The sequence below is a fragment of the Solanum verrucosum genome, unplaced genomic scaffold, assembly GCF_900185275.1.
Source record: "Solanum verrucosum unplaced genomic scaffold, falcon-dt-bn FXZP01000208.1, whole genome shotgun sequence".
NCBI classification, from domain to species: Eukaryota; Viridiplantae; Streptophyta; class Magnoliopsida; order Solanales; family Solanaceae; genus Solanum; species Solanum verrucosum.
In genome coordinates this window covers 1,359,369-1,381,840 of record NW_026020329.1, presented here as the reverse complement: position 1 = coordinate 1,381,840, position 22,472 = coordinate 1,359,369, and the positions used below count along the sequence as shown (strand labels likewise).

Sequence of the window (22,472 nt, the reverse complement as noted above, 5' to 3'; positions counted from 1 at the left end):
CAAAGTGTCCCATATCACCACACTCAAAATAATTCCTACGAGATGTAGGCTGATGAGAGGAACCTGAATGAACAGAATGTCCTCTATGGCCTACAGGTCTAGAAGATGAACCCTTTGAAGTATGTACCGAACTCGAAGAACTATGCCAGCGTAACCAGCCTCAGGCACTGGTATAGCAACATGAATAGGTCTGCTAGACTGAGAGTGATAACCCCTCCCTAAGTAACCTTGACTCCTAGGTGGAGCATCACCATAATCACCTGAATGATAGGCCCTCTTGTCCTCACGCTGCTCAAATCTCTCACGTCAAGTCATCTCCAACTCCTTAGCAATATCTACCACCTTCTATAACGGAACACCAGAAGTAGCAACCTGAGAAACTCCCAAATCGATCAGAATAATCACCCCATTAACAAACCTTCTCACTCTCTCAGCCTCTGTGGAAAGTTTCATCGAAGCATGCCTAGCTAAGGCATGGAATTTACCCTCGTACTTTGCGACTGACATACCATCTTGCTGCAAACGCTCAAACTCGGCCCTCTTACGCTCCATCTCACTGCGTGGAACAAACTTGGCTAGAAATACCTGAGTAAACTGAGTCCATGATAGTGGAGGGGATCCAACTGGCCTACTACTAATATAATCCCTCCACCACTGCTTGGCAGAGCCAGTCATCTGAAATGCTGTGTAGTCAACTCCATGAGACTACACTAATCCAAGATTATGCAACCTCTCATGACAACTACCTATAAATTCATATGCATCCTCAGTTAAGTCACCAGTATAAGTCGAAGGATTCATTAGTCGGAACCTCCCGAACATCTTTTGTTCATCAACGGTCATGGAAGGCCTGTTCGCCAAGTGTGATACAATACCTGGAAATTCTATATTATCTACACGGGGAGCTACAATAGCAGTTGGCTGAGTCCTAGGAGTGTGAGAATCTGGAGCAACCATCGGATATGGAGTATGACCTCCAACACTGGTCTGTGAGGCATCTGAGGTGACAGTCAAAGTTCTCGCCTGAGCCATCCCCTTTAGAAGTCCTAACATACGAGCCAAGGTATCTTGAAGCACTGGGTGTCAACAATACTGGGTGGAGCCTGAGCAGGTCCATCCCCCTCAACACGATCCAGAACATCCCCATAAATAACATCTGTATCAGGGGGTACTTTCCTATCATGGCCTTTGGTAGCTATTGGTAGTTGTCCTTCCACAGGTGCTGCAATACGACCCCTACGCCGACCTCGACCTCATCCCCTGCCTCTACCTCGAATAGTGATCCCAGAAGTAGGCACAGGAATAGGCACATGATCACCACTTGCAGATGTACGAGTCCTCACCATCTGAGAGAGAATAATATATCAACATTAGAATTTCACCAAGGTAAAGTGTGCACGATAAGGAATGATAGAATATAATTTTCCTAAATGTCCTATAGCCTCTTGAAGATAGGTATGGACGCCATCATACTGATCCACAAGACTCTACTAGACATTGCTCTTGTACTCGTGAGATCGATGAACCTAGGGCTCTGATACCATATTGTTATGACCCAAATTCACAAGTCTTGATGGCACCTATGTTCCCCTTCAATAGGTAAGCCAACCCAACATATTTTACCAATTTTAACTAACTAATGAGATAAAAGGTAAACAACGAGTAAAATATCTCCAACACTAAGTCCTTCATAAATACTAAATGCGAAAAACTAAAATACCACCCAAGAATTGGTGTCATATGTACAAGAGCTTCTAAATATGGTGCAAGTCTGAAACTAAAATGACAGAATAAATAAAAGATAGAGGGACATATGCGCCACGGAACAGCCAAACAGCTCACCACAACTCCAAGCACAAACTCAAAAAGCTTCACGAGATGTGCTCGTACTTGGAATCAAATATGCACCACAAAAGAGTGCAACAAGTATAGTATGAGTACGAAACCACGTGTACCCAGTATATCTCATAGACCGACAACGAAGAAGTAGTGACCGGAGTTTATATAATAAAATCAGTTCCTTACTTATACAAGTCTATATTACACTTACAAGTCAAGTTTCATCAAATAGAGGTAATCAAATATCAAGTACTTTCCAACCACCAATAAAACATAGAATCATCAAGAATGAAGGATGTCATGAGATGCAATGCAATATGACACCATGAAATGATATGCCTCCGAATACCAAGTACTCTCTCAATCGTATATACATTATACTCTTCGAAAATACATTGAAAGTTCATGACCCATGGGGGACTCGCGAGTTCTATATACCGACACAGACGATCTCCACGTGTCTGTGCGGATGATATCAACGCACTATCATATAATCAAATAATTTCTGCACGGATGATCTCCATGTGCCCGGGCCAAATTATAATCTTAATATCTCACCATTCCCAGCACGGACGATCTCCACGTGCCCAACTTATACTCAGTCCCATGTCAATGCATGTGCACAATATGATTTCAAATAAAGGGGATGATAATGCATCTCAATCAATCAAAGATAAACATAATATATAACCACCTCAACTATCACAATTATATGGTTGAATAAAGAAACACAATCACACAAAAAATTCAAGTTAATAATATATCAGCTAATGCCCATATGCTTTGGCATTCTCGAATTTCAATCCGCATTCTATAGTAATAAACTTTCCCTTTATAACACCGGTACTCGTACCAATTCCCGTCACACCATTAGTACGAGACCCCCATCTTTCGCGCTTACCCATTTTCTATTCCATTTTTAATCTTTAATTATAAAATGTCCTCAACGAAGTCTAAAATTCTTAACATACCTTGAGTGCCGAACACGTGCCACGAATCCTCAAGATTTTTCCTTCCCTTTTCGCAAAGCTTCAGAAATGTTCTCAATCTACCAATTATGCAATATTCGTAAGTTAGCGAGTTCATAGGAACACATATTGTTATATGTATATCCTAGACCCAAAAAATCACTCATATCTCTAATCGAGCTTCTAAAATTTATATGTCAAGAACCATATTTGTTCAATTTCAAGCCTGGTGTAAATCCTTAATTTCTCCAAAAATAATAAATCTAATGGTGTTTATGTAACCCAATACACCTAATATTTAATTACCCATCTCAATATGATAAACTTAAATCTTAATTTGATAATTAACTTAAAAGGGTCAACGTAACACCTAATCTACGAACAAGCAGAATGCACTGCGAACACGACCCTTGGCTAACTATTCTATAAAATGCCTAATCTCAAAAAAATTACTTATCAAATGAAAATCATTGGCATGATTGCCTAATGATTGGCTGATAATCATGTTTCCCCCACCACTGACAAATACCTCATTCCTTTAAAATCAAATTGCACCAAATTGTCATCCCAATTCCTTTACAACAACAACTGAATAATTAATGATAACGTCATATACCTTCAATAATAACAAAAATAATTAATGGCAGTTGCCTAATTCTATACAACCAGACATAGAAATCCTTAGTTCTTAATTTCGACCAGACGAGAAGATTACTACTACTTTCTACACACTTGTTTTAATTCCCTTGCACCAAAATATTTTATAACAATTAATGATACTTCTCAAATCAATAATTTCAATTCCCGATGAGAATGATAACAACCATTACCTGGAGCACATTGTTCCTCTTCGCTCTCTGTTCGTCTGCCGCACAGGTCAGTTACTGCACTTTTATTTTCTTTTCTAAAATAAATCCCACTAATATATTTAACTTATATGGGTCAGATGGAAAAAGAGTATTAATTAAATTGTGGATTTTGACCTACTCGCTATTCAACTATAATACTCATTTAACAAAAAATCATCAACTAAATACTCGTAGTTATCAAATAATTTAAAATACCCTTTTAAATTTTTCGGGAAGAGTCAAAAGAGTTCTAGTTCTCCAAATGACCTAGCGGGTCGTTACACCATTAGCTTAATATCAGTGATTGTTGCATTTAAGATTTATATAGTGAAACTGGTATATTGAGCATGAACTATTTCTGTATATGTGTGGTTAATTATGTTGTAGTGACTTGTGTATGTCTCACTTATTGGAATAGCCGCATGATCTTACCAGTAGACCATTGGTTTATGTACTGATACTACGCTTACTCTTTCTTTGTTTAGTACAGGGCATGTTCAGGTGGCTGTTGAGAGACCTCAGCTAAGAGATCAATGACTTGTCGAGTTCAAGGGTGAACCAGTTCCTTCAAACTACCATGCATTCATCTAGGATCTTAGTCCATTTCCTTCGAACTTAGACCTTTCAGACTCTTTACTGTATGTTTAGTTTTTTTGGGGTTGCATCCCCTTATCTTAGACTGTTTTAGTTAGAAGTTCTGGTACAATGACTTTCAAGTTCTAGGGGTTGAATTTCTGCTTGTTTATGTGTAACACCTTAGACTTCAATCCATTTTTAGTTTTGAATCAACTTCAAACGACCATAACTGCTAGCATATAAGAAGTTAGGTGGCCTATGAGGTATCAAATTGAAGTTCTTTGAGTCCTTTTTCTAATGCCACCAAGTTTGCTAAAATCTGAGCTCGGATGAAGGAGCTATGCCCGGTTGAGTGCAGCCTTTCTCATTAAGGCATTTCATCCATTTTTAGAAGGGGTATTTTTGTCCTTTCCTTACCCCCCACTATGCCTAAACATTTTTCTCACTCAAATAGGGGTCTAAACTGATTGAGATCAGTTTTCACTCATTCTTTAACGCTTAGAAAGTTAGGGTAAAGTTCAAGAGGAGAAAAGAGAAAGTTGCAAGAGTTCATCAAGAAATTTGGGGAAATCACCAAGAACTTAGTTCTTTCGAGGTATGTAAGTGTCTCATAGTGTTGGGTTTGTTCACCCACACACCACACATGTAATTCCATGAATTTGTTCATGTAATCATTGTATTGAGATTCTTGATGAAGTTCTTGAGGTTTTAGCTTCATTCCTTATTAACAATGGAGTCTTGTTGAGTTCTTGAGGTAAGTGTTTTGTGAATGAGTTGAACATTTACATTTATTTGAGAATTTCAAACAGTTTTGAGTTCAACTACTTTATATATGATGCAGAGACAGGTGTTGAGGGTCATCAATAGGCGCTTCGTTAATCACATTGCATTCCAACTAGCTTTGGTGAGCCTCCTTGCTTTTCAGAGGGCTTCACATTATTGTTTTTTTTGTTCTTGTTAGGTTGTTCGGGGTCCTGTCTTGAAATCCATCTTATTATTTAGAGGCTTCATACACAGTAGTAGTTGAAGAATCTCTTTCCCATTTCCCTTTGTTAATGATTTAAAGACTTTGAGTTGATTGTTATGTTCATTTAAATACTCTCAGACATCTAGTGAGTTAATTAGTTATTGAGACCTTATGAGTTAATCTTTTCAATTGAGCTCCTAGTTTACTAGAGTAATTCTTTCGCTAAGTAGTCAGCCAGGCCAAGGGTTCACTTGGGGACCAGTGATGGTTGTCGACTGCTGGCCACGCCTAAGGTGTAGGCTCGGAGCTTGACAAACTTGGTATCAGAGCACAGAGTTCAAGAGTCCTATGGTGTCTATGAATTCGTGTCAGTAGAGTCTTATTTATTGGTGTGAAACATACCACATCTATAATCAGGATGTTGCGACATTGCTGAAAAATTTCACTTCACTCTTACTCTTTTTTCGTGCGATATAGTTCAACTCCATAAATGCTTCTTTCTAATTCATACATGTGTGTATATTTTAAGATCATGCATCCACGAAGAGTTGTTTGAGGTCGTCCTGCAAGAAGAAATGTTGATCCATAAGACCAAGGGGTACCCAATGTACCAAAAGTGCAATCCCCTTAAAGAGAGGCCACAAATGCTGAGTTCCGGGATGCTATCCGAGTTGAGTCAAGTTGTGGAGACTCAAGCTGGTCAACAAAGAGTAGTTCATTAGGATGTGGCTAATACATCCAGGATCCACTAGTTCTTGAGAATGAATCCTCCAAAATTCACAAGGTCAAATGTCACTGGGGATCTCGAGAACTTTGTGGAGGAGCTTCAAAAAGTGTTTGAAGTTATGTGTATCACTGATGTTGAGCGTGTGGAGTTAGTTGCATAAAAACTCAACAGTGTTTCTAGGATATGCTACGACCAATGGAAGAAGAGCAGGGCTGAAGGGGCACAACTTGTGAGCTGGATTGTTTTTGAAAGTGCCTTCCTAGGGCGCTTCTTTCCCCGTGAGCTAAGGGAAGCAAATATGAGAGAATTCTTGAATCTTAAACAAGAGGCCGTGAGTGTGCATGAGTACAACCTTAAGTTCACCCAATTGTCCCGTTATGCTCTCGAGATGGTGGCAGATATGAGAAGCAGGATAAGTTTGTTTGTGTCTAGGTTGTCTCACTTGTCAAGTAAGGAAGGCAAGAAAGCTATGTTGATAAGAGACATGGGCATAGCCATACTTATGGTCCTTGTGACGAAGGTTGAGAAAGATAAGTTGAAATATAGGGAAGAGTTTCAGAGTAAGAAGGCTAAGAAACATGTCATGAGTCCAGACAACAGAAGACCGGGAATGTGTACTGGTCATCTTTTCAAAAAAAGGCTAACTGGACCTGCTCTATCATGAGCTAATGCACCTACACCAAATAACATAGGTGACTTCGGCAACTAGAACTCCCAGAATTCCAGAGCTAGACCTACTCAGTCTCAGGGTAGTGTGACACAACGGGCTAATTAAACTCCTACATTTTCTAAGTGTGGTAGGAACCACTCAGGAGCGTGTTGTGATGGCTCCAATGGTTTCTTTAAGTGTGGTCAGGCAGGTCACTTCATGAGAGAGTGTTCTAAGACAATAAAGGAAATGGTAATGAGGGCAATAGATCCCAATCTTCTTTAGTGGCCCTAGTAGATAGAGCGCTCCAAGAGAAGCTACTTAAGGAGAAAACCGTTTGTATGCTATCACCAGTCGCCAAGGACAAGAGAATTCACTAGATCTTTTCACTGGCATGATCAAAGTCTTTACTTTTGATGTATATGCATTACTTGATCCAGGTGCAAGTCTATCTTTTGTGACTCCTTATATAGCTATGAAGTTTGATATTCTTCCTGAACGACTTCTTGAGCCCTTCAGTGTTTTCACTCCTCTTGGTGAGTTAATTCTAGCCGAGATAGTTTATCGTGATTGTGTCATCTATGTCAATCACAAGGACACCGTGGCTGACTTAGTCGAGCTAAACATGGTAGACTTTGATGTCATTCTAGGTATAGATTGGCTTCATGCTTGTTATGTCTCAGTTGATTGTAGAACTCAAGTAGTTAAGTTTCAGTTTCCTAATGTGCTAGTTGTAGAGTGGAGAAGTAGTTCAGCAGTGCCTAAGGGCCGTTGCATTTCACACTTTAAGGCTAGAAAGTTAGCCTCTAAGGGGTGAATCTATCACCTAGTCCGAGTCAATGACTTTAGTGTTGAGACACTGCCTATTCAGTCAGTTCCATTTGTGAGTGAGTATCCAGAGGTCTTTCCAGATGATTTTCCCGGAGTCGCTCCTAAGAGAGAAATAGACTTCGGCATTGACATTCTTTCGGATACTCGACCTATCTCTATTCCGCCATATAGAATGGATCCAACTAATTTAAAAGAGTTAAAAGAGCAGTTGATAGATCTTCTTGATAAAGGTTTTATTCGACCTAGTGTCTTACCTTGTGGTGCTCTGGTCTTATTTTTAAGGAAGAAAGATGGTTATCTTAGGATGTGTATTGATTACCTCCCATTGAACAAGGTCAATATAAAGAATAAATATCCTCTTCTGAGAATTGATGATCTTTTCGATCAACTCCAGGGTGCCACTTGTTTTTTCTAAAATAGTCCTTAGATTTGGTTATTATCAATTGATAGTAAGAGAAATGACATCTCAAAGACAACATTCTTGCCCGAGTATGGTCATTATGAGTTTCTTGTTATGTCTTTTGGTTTAACTAATACACCTGCAGCATTCATGGATCTTAAAAATTCGGTTAACTACTGCCCCAGTGTTGACCCTACTGGAGGGTACGAAAGGCTTTGTATGGTATTTTAATGCGGCCAGAGTTTTACGTGGTAGTGTATTGATGCAAAAAGGTAAGGTTACAGCCTATGACTCCAGGCATCTTAAGATTCACAAGAAGAATTATCTGACTCATGATCTCGAGTTGGTAGTGTTTGCTCTAAAAATATGGTGTCACTATCTCTATGGTATTCATGTAGATGTTTTCACCGATCACAAAAGTCATTAGTATGTTTTCAGTCAAAAAGAGCTTAATCTAAGACAGGTGGTGGTTAGAGTTACTCAAGGATTACGACATGATTATCCTCTATCACCCAGGTAAGGCTAACTTGTTGCTGGTGCTTTGAGCATGCTATATATGGAAAGTACTACCCACGTTGAGGAAGACAAGAAGGAACTGTCTAAAGAAGTTCATAGACTTGCCCGATTGGGAGACCGTCTATTGGATTCCAGTGAAGCTGGAGTTGTGGTGATGAATGGGGCTGAATCATACTAGTGTTTGAAGGAGAAACAAGACCAAGATCTTGTTTTGCTTGAATTAAAAGTGAATGTTCATAAGCAAAAGATGATAGCTTTTGAACAAAGGGAAGATGGTGTGTTAAGGTATCAAGGTAGATTGTGTGTACCAAAGGTGGATGAACTCAAAAAGAGGATCATGGAGGAAGCTCATAGCTCTAGATATTTGATCCCTCCCGGTTCCGCAAAGATGTACGGTGACTTGAGAGAAGTCTATTGGTGGAGTAACATGAAGAGTTGTATTGCAGATTTCGTTGCCAAGTGTTCAAATTACTAACAAGTCAAAGTAGAGCATCAAATGACCAGTGGTGTGCCTCAGAATATAGCTATTCCGGAATGAAAGTGGAAGATGATCGATTTGGATTTCATTATTGGTTTGTCGTGATCTTGCAAGCAGCATGACTTGATTTGGGTGATTCTAGATTAGATGACTAAATCATCTCATATCTTACCGGTAAAGACTACCAATTCAACAGAAGATTATGCCACACTATATATTCAAGAGATAGTCCAACTTTATGAAGTTCAAGTGTCTATCATTTCAGATAGAAGTGCACAATTCACTGCTCAGTTCTGGAAGTCTTGTAAAAAAGGTTTGGGTTCGAAAGTAGATCTTAGTACTGTTTTCCATCCTTAGATTGATGGCCAAGCAAAGCGCACGATTCAGACTTTAGAGGATATGTTGAGGGCATGTGTGATCGATTTCAAAAGTAATTGGGATGATCACTTACCCCTCATAGAATTTGCATACAATAATAGCTACTCTAGTATCTAGATGGCTCCCTATGAGGCTCTTTATGGGAGAAAAGGCATATCACATATTGGTTGGTTTAAGGTGGTGAAGCTGAGTTGATAGGATCATATTTGGTTCATTGAGCCATGGAGAAGGTGAAGATTATTCAAGAAAGGTTAAAGACAACGCAAATTTGTCAAAAATCCTATGCAGATGTTAGGAGAAGAGACTTGGTGTTTGAGGTGGATGATTGGGTTTACTTGAAGGTTTCCCCCATGAAAGGTGTGATGAGATTTGGCAAGAAGGGGAAGCTCAGTCCCCGATATATTGGTCCTTATCGGATAATCAAAAGAGTTGGCAATGTAGCTTATGAGTTGGAGCTACCGTCAGAGTTAGAATCAGTATATCTAGTATTCCACATTTCTATGTTGAAGAAGTGTATGTGCATTCCTTCACTTATTATACCCACTGAGAATATTGGTATCAAGGATAGCCTATCTTATGAGGAGATACCCGTTCAGATTCTTGATCGTCAGGTTCACAAGCTAAGAACCACGAATGTTGCATTAGTCAACGTTTTATGGAGGAACCAATTTGTTGAGGAAGCTACTTGGGAGGCTGATGAGGCTATTAATTTCACGCCCCAAACCTACACCCTTGACATGACTAGCACTCGAGAACCATTTTTGATCCCCAAGTGAACCCTTGGCCTGGCTACATGACTTACATGACATTAAACAATATGCAGAAGCTTAAATAGGTGAACAATTGAACATTTAAGAAAGTCTTAGAATACTATCTTTGCAAAATACTTAACATGAATCATGAGTTAAATAGAACATCATGAGAAAACAATGGAAAACATCTACTCAATCTATCTACAATGTGAGATGTATGTCGGGACACGACCCAAGACACCTCCTAAAGCTACTAACTAAAATGAAATGGAGTCCCCAGAAAGCAAGGAGGCCTCACCAAATGCTATTAGCGAGTGGATAATGTTCTCAACGATTTGCCTGTTGATGATCCTGAATACCTGTATTTGCATCATGAAATTATACAGGTTCAATGACGTTATCACATTGAATGTATTGGTACGTGAAAAGGTTAGAGTAAATAATAATCTAACTTTGAAGGATTGACACAACATAACTGGATTAAAACTTGAATATGAAGTGAAAAACCATTTAAGCTTTACAATATAATATGTATTGAAAGCAACATGAAAATAGTATACTTGACTTGTGGGGAGTTTTTCTAACCGACAACCATTACCATGAGCCTAGGAATGATACAACATTTTACCTCACGTTGCCAGGGCTACCCTATGCTTTACCGGGGTATAGGATAATATATATTCGATGGATCCATTTAATTGGCCTTCTCAGAGGCAGTGAGGAGTCGCATGAAGAGTCAATGCTATCCTATATTACGCTAGCAACGTAGTTCTGTGGGAATTATGAATCATAAGAGACTCTAACCCAACTCGGTGCTCGATAGTACTCCCAAAATAATAGATATAACATTATGCTCAATTCACCATTAGAAGAAATGGAACTTGATTGAAATACTTTTCAAACATTAGACGTGTTTACATTCTTGAAAATATGCACTTATGAATTGATCTTTCAAGTTCAATAATCAACATAGATACATAAGTACACATTTAGTTATATAAAATAACATTTGAAAGCTCTTAAGTGTTTATGAAATAAAACCGTTGAACTTCCCTCTTAACTTTACATTGACTTGAAAATGTGAGTTTAATAATGATGATTAGAATGTGCATAAGATCTTTCAATGATTAATGGAGGTTTAGGTAGTTAATTATAAAAAGTGAACCACAACTCAGCTCAAAGGAACAAATACGGAACAAGAACAGAGAATGAAATATTTACTGGGAGTCTAATTGGGGGCACTGTTGGCGCGTCATGCCAGACCCCAATTTGCTGGGGTCTAATTGGGTGCACAGGTGGCGCATCGTGCCAGGTCTCTATTTACTGGATTTTCTGATTGGGCGCACTGCTGGCGCGTCGCAGTAGGCCTCCTGGCGCCTTGGGGGCATGATGCCCCACTCCAAACCCAAATTTTTAATGAGTTTTTCTTGTTCAATTCATGGCCTAACCCACTTTGAATCGAATGATTAATTCCCAAACCCATTCAGATTCATAAACCCAATGAAATTCATCGAAAACACACTCAATTTACACCAAGAACAACACTCATTCAAAAAAATCCTCACTTTAACAATTCAACATGATTCCACTGATAAAGAATGAAGTAAAACCTTAAGAATTCCTCAAGAACCTATACATAATGATTTTGTGGATGATTTACTGAAAGAAATACATGTTTGGCATGAGGATGAACATATATATCACTAAGAGAAACCTTACGTACCTCGAAAGAACCAAGTTCTTGGCGATTTCCCCAAAACCTTGAAGAACTTCTTGAACTCTCCTCCCTTCTCCTCTTGAACTTTGCGCTAACTTGCGTAAGTGTTTTTTGAGAGATTGAAAATTGATTTCAATCGACTTAGACCCCTATTTGGGTGAGTCAAAACTTGTGGACTTGATGGGTTAAGGAAAAGACCATAATACCCATCCATGAAACTGATGAAAAGTTCTATTTAGAGAGGCTGCAATCAAACATGCATATCTCCTTTATCCAAACTCGAAATTTAGCAAACTCAATGACGTTGGAAAGAGGACTCAACGCCTTCAATTTGATATCTCATGGGCTAGCTAACTCATTATGTGCTGACAATTATGGTCGTTTGAAGTTGACCCAAAACTCACAATTTAAGAATAACTTGCACTACTCTCAAATTGGCTATTTCCAATTTAGTTCTTTCTAAAATTAACTTTATCCTAAGAACGGGGTGTTATAATATGTCCCCTTTGGAAACATTCATCCTCGAATGAGATTACTCTGAATAGAACTGAGGGTAGAGACATCTAACACCCAACTCAAACACCAAACATGCATTTTTAACACAATATAGCATATTAATATAAAAAGTGTTTTACAAAAATTCATTACCTTGGTCTAGAATTTCTCTAGAACAAAAGGGATGTGGATATCTCTTCTTCATATCCTTCTGAGCCTCCCAAGTAGCTTCCTCAACAAACTGATTCCTCCATAAGACCTTGATTGGTGCTACCTCTATGGTTCTCAACTTGCGAACCTGACGATAAAGTATTTCAATAGGTATCTCCTCATAAGATAGGTTTCCATTAATACCAATATTCTCAGTAGGTATAATAAGTGAATGATTGCCCATACACTTCTTCAATATTGAAATGTGGAATACCGGATGGACTGCTTCTAACTCTGACGGTAGCTCCAACTCATAAGTTACATTGCCAATCCTCTTGGATATCCTATAGGGACAAATATACCAGGGACTAAGTTTTCCCTTCTTACCAAATCTCATAACACCCTTCATGGGTGAAACTTTTGAGTAAACCTAATCATCCACCTCAAACTCCAAGTCTCTTCTTCTAACATTTGTATAAGATTTCTGACAACTTTGCATTGCCTTCAACCTTTCTCTTGAATGATCTTCACTTTCTCCATAGCTTGATGAACCAAGTCTAGTCTTACCAACCCAGCTTCACAAACTTCAAACCATCCAATAGGATATCGACATCTTCTCCCATAAAGAGCCTCATAGAGAACCATTTGGATGCAAGAGTGATAACTGCTATTGTAAGCAAATTCAATGAGAGGTAAGTAATCATCCTAATTACCCTTGAAATCAATCGCACACACCCTTAACATATCCTCTAAAGTCTGAATTGTACACTCTGCTTGACCATTAGTTTGAAGATGGAAAGCAGTACTAAGGTTCACCTTCGAACCAAAACCTTTCTAGAAAGACTTCCAAAATTGTGCGGTGAATTGCGCACCTCTATCTGAAATAATGGACACCCGAACTCCATGAAGTCTGACTATCTCTTGAATATATAATCTGGCATAATCTTCTGCTGAATAGTTAGTCTTTACCTGTAAGAAATGGGCTGATTTAGTCATCCGATCTACAATCACCCAAATTGAATCGTGTTGCCTGCAAGACCGTGGCAAACCATTAATGAAATCTATGTTAATTATTTCCCACTTCCATTTCGGAAGATCAATGCTTTGAGCCATACCACCGGGCCTTTGCTGTTGTACCTTGACTTGTTGACAATTCAGGCACTTAGCAACAAACTCTCCAATACCTCTTTTCATACTACTCCACTAATAGACTTCTCTCAAGTCACAATACATATTTGTGGAACCGGAATATATAGAATATATGGAACTATGTGCTTCTTCCAGGATCCTCTCTTGGAGCTCATCCACCCTTGGTACACCAATCTATCTTGATACATCAATACACCATCTGCCCTTTGTTCAAAAGCCATCACATTCTGCTTATGAACATTTGCTTTCAATTCAAGCAAAATAGGGTCTTAGTCTTGTTTCTCCTTCACTTTAGACACTAGTGATGATTCAGCCCCATTCATCACTACTACTCCACCTTCATTGGAATCCATCAGCCGGACTCCCCCAATCATGCAAGTCTGTGCACATCTTTGGCTAATTCCTCCTTGCCTTCCTCAACATGGACAGTACTACCCATAGATAATCTGCTAAAAGCATCATCAACAATATTAGCCTTACCTGGGTGATAGAGAATACTTATGTCATAATCCTTGAGCAACTCCAACTACCTTCTATGTGTGAGATTAAGCTCTTTCTAACGAAATACATACTGAAGACTCTTGTGATTAGTGAACACATCTACATAAACACCATAGAGATAGTGACGCCATATTTTCAAGGCAAACACTACAACGGCCAACTCTAGATCATGGGTTGGGTAGGTCTTCTCGTGAATCTTAAGCTATCTGGAGGCATAAGCTATAACCTTTCCATTCTGTATCAATACACAACCCATTCCAACTCTGGACGCATCACAATACACAACAAAGCCTTGTGTACCCTCCGGTAAGGTCAACACTGGGGCAATAGTAAACCGCATTTTCAATTCCTACAAGTTTTTTTCACAAGCTTCAGACCATTGAAACTTCGCTATTTTCTGAGTCAAGTTTGTCAACGGGGACAAAAGAGATGAGAACCCCTCAACAATAAATGGCATATATAGATGAGCCTTTTCTAAAAGTTCAATGACATATTTGAGCTTTTTCCTTTTTAAAAATAATTTCACGAATGGCGTGGTAGAATTATAATTGACCACGTATTAAAATATATTTTTCTAAATCAAAATTATTTTCAGTTATTTAATAATGGCATGGATGAGCCTTTTCTCAAATGAAAATGGAATAAATAAGCCAAACTTTTAACGGATGGCATAGATGAGCCTTTTATCAAAGTTCATATCACGACCCAAAGTACACCCTAGTCGTAACATGACGTATAGGACCCCGAGAGATCCTATAGAAGCCACTTAGCATACATCATACAAGATAATCGATATAAAGAGTTCAAAAGACAGTTTTATATCATAAAGAGTTTGACAAAAAACGGAAGTCTAGCATAAGTCTCAAAACCATCTAGTACATCATAAGGAAAGTGATTGGTGTTATGCCGTAATTTTACTATCTTTAAAAAAATCACCTTTTGAAATGTTCTAAGTGTAAAACAATTTAAGAAAAATACTTAGAAAAGAGTCGCCACTTAATTTTTTAAAGAAATTAAGAAAAATTAATTTAGAAAGGCTTTAACAGATAAACCTTTAAAAATTTAGAGAAAATGGGTAAGAGGTTCTTATTTCTACACTAAGAAGGTATTAGCACTTAAAGTAGCCACTAACATGCGGTTATCCTTCAACTTGACTAAAATAATTTTTGACTAATTCTTTGAAAAAAATGATTTAGTACAAAATGTAATTTACAATATTCGAACTTTGAGAAAATAGTTAAATAAAGAATCATTTTCATTTTTTTTTAAAAAGGACCTAAAATGAAATATTTGAATTAAATTGCAAGTGCTTATAATTTTAACAAAACTAGATTAATTAGCATTTGTTTGAATCATTTAAAAATAATTTACACCAATTTAGTTGATAAACCAAAAAAACATTTTAAACTAGTTAAAAGTAAGTGAAAATTTTGAATAGAAAACATTTGAATAAGTAAATAAGGGTGCAACAATTGATAAAATAAAATTTATTAAATAAACCAACACAAAGAAAATAGTTCATCCTTTGGGGAATTCAATTAAGTTATTTAAAGTTAGAGTTAATAAAAAAAACTAAAAATAAGTAATCACAATTAAATAATCTAGGAGAATAAATGAGAAGATGAATTTGGGCCCTTTCTTTTTGGGCCAAACTCGTTGATGATGTGAGCTCTTGGCTCAATTCCCGTTTTTGTATACCCCTGATGTTTATCAGTGTATATCGGATATATACAACCTATTTTTTTGCTTTCCGAGACCTATTTCAGATTCTAATTTCTTGAAATGATGAGTTCAAATCGATAGTGCTGAGTTCGTGACTCCATGGCACATCCGAAATGCAAAGGGAAGAGATACAAGGGAGTCCAATGGACTCAAACCAAGGGGAGTTCATGCAGGACAAGATAATAAGGATTAGTACTCAACGAACATAAATAATTAAACAAGTCAATTAAATTATTTCACATAATTTTCCCACAAACCAACAATGTTTTCATGTATTCATGATGGGAGACCAGAATCACACTAACAACAAACTTGGAAATATGTGTAGTAAGACCAAGTAGTTCTATCTGAACTCAAACTTTGAGAAACTCAAATGGAGTCATAAATCAACACATGTCGCTTTAGACAAATTATAGTCACTATAAACACTAAACTTCATCAAGGAAATTATCCAAGCATAGGCAAAAACAGACACAATCATGAAATCTTAGTATTGAGAGATGATTAGCTTTATGAGAAAGAAAAAAAAATTGCTTAACTTTAAGTGAAAACAAAACACATATAAGATAACTTCTATATGATGAAAAGATTCATACAACTAGCATCAAATTGGAAACACAATAAAATGGCTAATAACTTCATCTCAAAATTTACATGAATAAATCGATCAAACAATATTCACATGCAACACCAGAAACTACAAGAGGTTAAGGCATAGAATTAGTAAGTAATCTTAACAGCTACAAACTAGATTAAATAGGAAGTTATAACAGACTTAAATTGCTAGTTGAAAACTTGATATAACAAAACGATAAAGAAGACTGCCGAAATCGCAAATAATAGTGACTCAAAACAGAACGATGCAGCTAACATATTCATTGACACCGAAAGAAATATAGATCATCTCAAACGAACTCAAACAGAGATTCAACTTAACATAAAGATACCAAATCGAGTTAATCCATATGACGACTAACACATAATATCGAAGTAGCTTCACTGATGCTTGAGAGCACATTAGGCACGAGAGTCAAAGCAAGACGAATATGTAATTCGAAACAACACGAAAGATAAACTTAAACAACTACAATCTGTTTTGAACATCTAATTGAGGCAAAGCATGAATAACACAATTATCACCCACAAATTCTAGCAGCAAAGGTAATAAACGATGACCATTCATATTCGATCCAAGTGAGAATGAAGCCGAGGAAGACACAACAGAGACAAGTTCATCACATAATACTCGGAATCGAAATGAAAAGTCAACAAAGAAGTAGATATTACCTTTTAGTGGGCAGAGAACTGAGACAACGAGTGAAGTGCGCACCCCACCAACAGATGAGTAAAACAATTTGAAAGAAGATCGAAAATCTTAGGCTAAAACCTTCGTGGGTTCAATTTCGAAGAATACTATTCTCCAACCTTCAAATTCTAATTCATTTGTCCTGTCCGTCTAAATGGCACTAATATCATGTATTTATAGCAAAAAATAAAGTTTTGAATTCAAATAGCCATTTGAGCGGGAGATGAGAGATTGATTGGAGAGAATGGAAGGAAAAACAAGCAAGATGAGAACCTACTCGAAAAATCTGGATTCGATGTGATATTTCTTGATCCGCATCAAATTTAGGTGAGATTTCTCTCGGCCAAAGTCAACAAACCTTGTTTCGAGGTCTGTAATCTTTGAAAAATAAGGAGAGGAACTGACAGGGGTGCTGGGCGGATGAAGAAATTAGGGTTCTTTCTTGACTATAGCGTTTTAGGAAGAAGAAAGGGGAGCAGAGGCGCGCGTGAGGGTTTGGAAAGGAGAAAGAGAGCGTTTGAGCGTGGAATATAGGATATATACATATGTGTGTGTATGTAAATATATGTACACGTGTACAAGTTTTACGAACAAAAGGATGGCCCTTTTTTATTTAAAATTTGGCCACTTTAATTGCTATTCTAACCGAATTAAACTTAAATATAGCCAAATTGAGTCAAATAACTAATTCAGCCAAAATTAAAATAAGATGAATAATTATCGATTAATTACCTGAGCTTCTTAATTTAAACAAGACAAAATAATTATCAAGACTTATTCATTACTTAAAATAGAGAACTAATTATACAAAATTATAAAATTCACTAATTCGAAGAAATAAATGCGTAATTATGCTAAACATTATTTTTAGGCTATTTATTAAATATTTTTATAAAAGGTGAAAATTATATTAACCAATATGTAAAATTATATAATTATTTTAAAAAAATACTAACCAAAACTAATTAGAAAGAGATTTTAAAAAATATATTTTTAGGATTTTTCAAAGATGATTATTTCAAATTGTTTGAAATTGAAGAAGCTGGATAGTTAACTCGAATTGCATAGGGTCAAAATTGGGTGTCAACAACTGCCCCATTATTTGCATAGGGTCGATGAAAGAGAACTTGGGCAAAGAAGATTGACGAATCTAATTTTGACTGAACCCACTTTCATCTCTTTAAAAGAAAGGCTCGATATGGATTTTTCAGGAATTATGGCCGGACCCTAACATTGAGTTTCCTACACATCTCAAGTTACATGATAATTCAGGCCACTTGTAGTTCGATACACTTGATTTGACGCATGATTATGAAAGAATTTGAAAGCTATTCCGATATCGAATTATGAAGAGATCGAAATGCTTGGAAATAATATTTAAGAGAGAATATCGTAATACAACCGAGTTTTCAACATTGAACCCACCTACATATCCTTCAACTCAAGGAATCAGGTTGTTTGTAGTTCGACTCGATCAGTTGAAAAGGAAATCTATTATGCTAGATAACATTTGGTTCTGGAGGAGTGAAAAGTACGTCGAGTATGAAAAAGAAGCTTCCAACCTCTTAGCCATGAATGTGGTGCACTTCACACCTATAATTAAGAACTTACACGAACATACTTTCCAAAGCTCTTTGTGTATTGTCACTCAGATTGGAAAGTTGCCTTCGGTGAGAGTGAAAAGTTTTTTGGATGCGAAAGTGAAACCGATAAACCCAAAGAAAAACCCACATGCCTTCTGATAGGGGTGTGGTTTGATTGTGGTGAAAGTTGCTCCTCAACTTGCGTCCTAAGAGTTTGATAATCCTCTTATGTCCCAGTTCGCTGCTAAGAAAAGTTCCACGTTGTGATGCATCCTTTTTTATGTCGTCCGCACTTGTGGTTTGATTTGAGAATTCATCCTCTTGGATACTCTCGGCAAAGAGTGAAATAAACTTGTTAGTAGAAACTATAATTTATATAGAGAAGTGGCATGTTTTACCGTATTCATCACCTTTTTTGTTGCAAATATTCTGACGTCAACCTCTGTTGGTTTTGACGCAATAGATGATGAATTGATGTGATGCTACAATGATGATGACTTTCTCGATAATGCAGTATTGTTGATGACGATGATGATCCCTCGGTAGAATGATGTTGATCCATTGGTAAGGCAGTGGTGCTTCATTGGTAGGATGATGATGTTGATCCTTTCAGCAATTATATTATCACCTTTGATAATATAATACGGATGGCCCTCTCGGTGATTTGAGAATGCAATGGCCCTCTTGGTATTGGAAGATGCAATGTCTCTCTTGGCATTTTGAATATGTAATGGCCCTCTTGGCAATTGAAGGTGCAATGTCCCTTTTGGCATTTGCATATATGATGGCTCTCTCGGCAGTTTGAAAATTCAATGACCCTTTTGGCATTTGCATATATGATGGCCCTCTCGGCGGTTTGAAAATGCAATGGTCTTCTCGACATTGGAAGATGTGATGTCCCTCTTGGCAGTTTGAATGTGTAATGGCCCTCTTGGCAATGAAATCACCACCTTCGATGATATGATATGAAATGGCCTTTCGGCAATGATATTACCACCTTTGGTAATATGATATGAAATGGCCTTTCGGCAATGCACATCACCGTGTCTGGTATGGATGTGACATACAAATATCCTTCAACGTTAGCCTTTTCCGACTTTAACGTGATAATGAATATTTTTTGGCAAGTTGCACTTCAAATTCTCTTCGATATTTGATGTGTCTTACGTGTTCCCTTCAGACGTCTTTGACGCTGGAAAATGCAATATGACATTATTATAGTCATTTGTAAATCTTAAAGTGCCATCCTCTTGATGCTTCACCTACTTTTCTTTGACCACTTGAATCTTCGTTGTGGTTAATATTTTTGTTGAGAAATATGAACAAGAAATTGTTATTCAAAATACCAAGTTAACTATTTCTTATCGCAGGAATATCAATGCCTTTCCTGCATAAAGAAAATGTCAGTCTTAGGCGCTTTTGCTCTTGTGACTTTCCCATATTTGTTGAACATAATCATCTCTTGATATCCTTGTAATCCTGCATCCACAGAAAATTTATTAGTTTTAAATGAACTAATCTATGTTGACTTCTTTGATTGCTTGTTCTTCCTCTTGCTATATTTGGTTGATTACTTCTAGCTTCCCGCTTCTTGGTAGACATAAGACATAAGATAGATCTATATTTTATACAAAATATTTGATATATGTCTAAAGTTTTAGGAAAAAACAGATTTTTGAAAAGTAATTTGATGAGGGTCACTGCCAAGTGTCATGTCACATTAAAGCTTAAGTGAACACTGAACAGTTCAAGTTTCGATATATCCAATCTAAAAGTTCTTTTAAGCTGGGGAAATATGAAGTTTGACTTTGAATTTCTAAAGTATTAGGGTTCATGAGCTTCTGATCATGCTGGAGATTACTTGTCGTAAACTTTGAACTTCTGATAGTACTTGATAAAATTTTTGAGATCTTCGCAAAAATTTTGCCCCAGTGAAATGTCTTGGCATTTCTCAAGTCTTTGGTAGGAAGACTTGCGGAATTTTTGAGATCTTCTAAAAAATTCTTCCCCAGTTGCCTTTTCCTAATGCATGCTCAATCTTGTCTTGTTGGCGAAGATCTTTAGAAATTTTGTGGTCCTCTCAAGAATTCTGCCCCAGTTTCCATTATAAAGGGAGATGGAAATTTTATGGGGTGTACGACCGAGCCGTTGTGGAGCCTACGTATCCTGTTGAGGCAGGAATTAGGTTAAACGTAGTTCCCCTTTTGGGAATAAAAGAAATAGGAAATTTTAATAAGAAAATGACAGAGGCCGACATAGGCCGCCTACGTATCTCATTTTTGAGAATTCAGGTCAGACGTAGTTCAATACAAGGATATAAGAACTTGACATAAGCAATTACAAGCAAATGATACGATTACAAAGAAAGTGATGAGAGAAAAACTAATCTTCAGACGTGGTATCTCTTGACAACATCCGAGTTGATTGGTTTTGGCCACTCCTGGCCATCCAACTCTGACAGGATCAAGGCACCTCCAGATAACACTTTACGAACCATGTATGGTCCTTGCCAATTTGGTGCAAATTTTCCCTTATACTCATCTTGATGGGGGAAGATGTGTTTGAGGACCAATTGTCCTTCTTCAAATGTTCGAGATCGCACTTTTTTGTTGAAAGAACGAATCATTCCCTGTTGATATAATTGGCCATGACAAACAACGGTCATCCTCTTTTCATCAATTAAGGCTAAGTGTTCAATCCGATTACGAACCCAATCAACATTACTCAGTTCGACTTCTTGAATAATCCTCAATGAAGGTATTTCAACTTCAGCAGGAATCACTGCTTCTGTCCCATATACTAGCAAGTATGGAGTTGCTACGATTGATGTTCTAACAATTGTTCGGTATCCCAACAAAGCATATGGTAACATCTCATGCCAACCTCTGTAATTATCAATAATCTTTCTCAAAATCTTTTTGATGTTCTTATTGGCAGCTTCTACGGCTCCATTCATTTGAGGATGATAAGCAGTCGAATTTCGGTGAGTAATCTTGAATTGCTCACATATCTCCTTCATCAAATGACTGTTGCGGTTTGCACCATTGTCTGTAATAATGGAATCAGGTATTCCAAATCGACATATCAAGTTGTTACGAACGAAATCAACTACTACCTTCTTCGTCACAGATTTATAAGAATTTTCTTCCACCCACTTAGTGAAGTCATCAATGGCAACCAAAATAAATTTATGTCCATTAGAGGCAGCTAGCTCAATTGGGCCAATGACATCCATGCCCCAGGCCACGAACGGCCAAGGCGATGCCATAATTTTAAGTTCGTGAGGGGGTACTCAGATCAAATCACCATGCACTTGACATTTATGACACTTTGCACAAATCTACAACAATTATGCTCCATAGTCATCCAAAAATAACCAGCTCGAAGGATCTTCTTTGCCAAGGTAATCCTGTTCATATGAGGTCCACATACTCCAGCATGAACCTCCTCGAGAAGTCTTGTAGCTTCCATGGAATCTACGCACCTGAGGAGTCCCAAATCTGGTGTCCTCCTATAAAGGATTTCCCCACTTGGAAAGAAATTGTTAGTCAATCGACGTATTGCCTTATTTTGATTGGATGTCGCATCTTCCAGATAAAATCTAGTCTCCAGGTACTTCTTTATATCATAATACCAAGGCTTTCCGTCTGGTTCCGCTTCGACATGTGAACAATGAGCGAGTTGTTCCTTTAACTCTACCTCCAAAGGATCAATGTAATTCTAATCTGTATGCTTGATCATAAAGAAGATAGTGGCAAGAGCGTCGGCAAATTCATTTTGCAACCTTGGAGTGTGCATAAACTATATCTTTCGAAATCTTTTGCACAATCTTTGCACCAGCTGTACATATGGTACAATCTTTGGATTCTTTACTACCCATTCCCCTTGAACCTGGTGAATTAACAAGTTTGAATCTCCAA

At 37.5% G+C, this 22,472-nt stretch overlaps 1 protein-coding gene and 1 pseudogene across 1 annotated transcript; both read right to left on the bottom strand.

Annotated features, from left to right (window-relative positions):
- Window positions 1-705: 705 nt before the first annotated feature.
- On the bottom strand, window positions 706-1,346 carry LOC125836040 (uncharacterized; annotated as a pseudogene).
- Window positions 1,347-20,941: 19,595 nt separating this feature from the next.
- Window positions 20,942-21,820, bottom strand: LOC125836039 (uncharacterized). The gene has a single exon (XM_049515132.1). The coding sequence runs from the start codon at window positions 21,818-21,820 to the stop codon at window positions 20,942-20,944; it is 879 nt and encodes a 292-aa protein (XP_049371089.1).
- Between the last annotated feature and the right edge of the window lie 652 nt (window positions 21,821-22,472).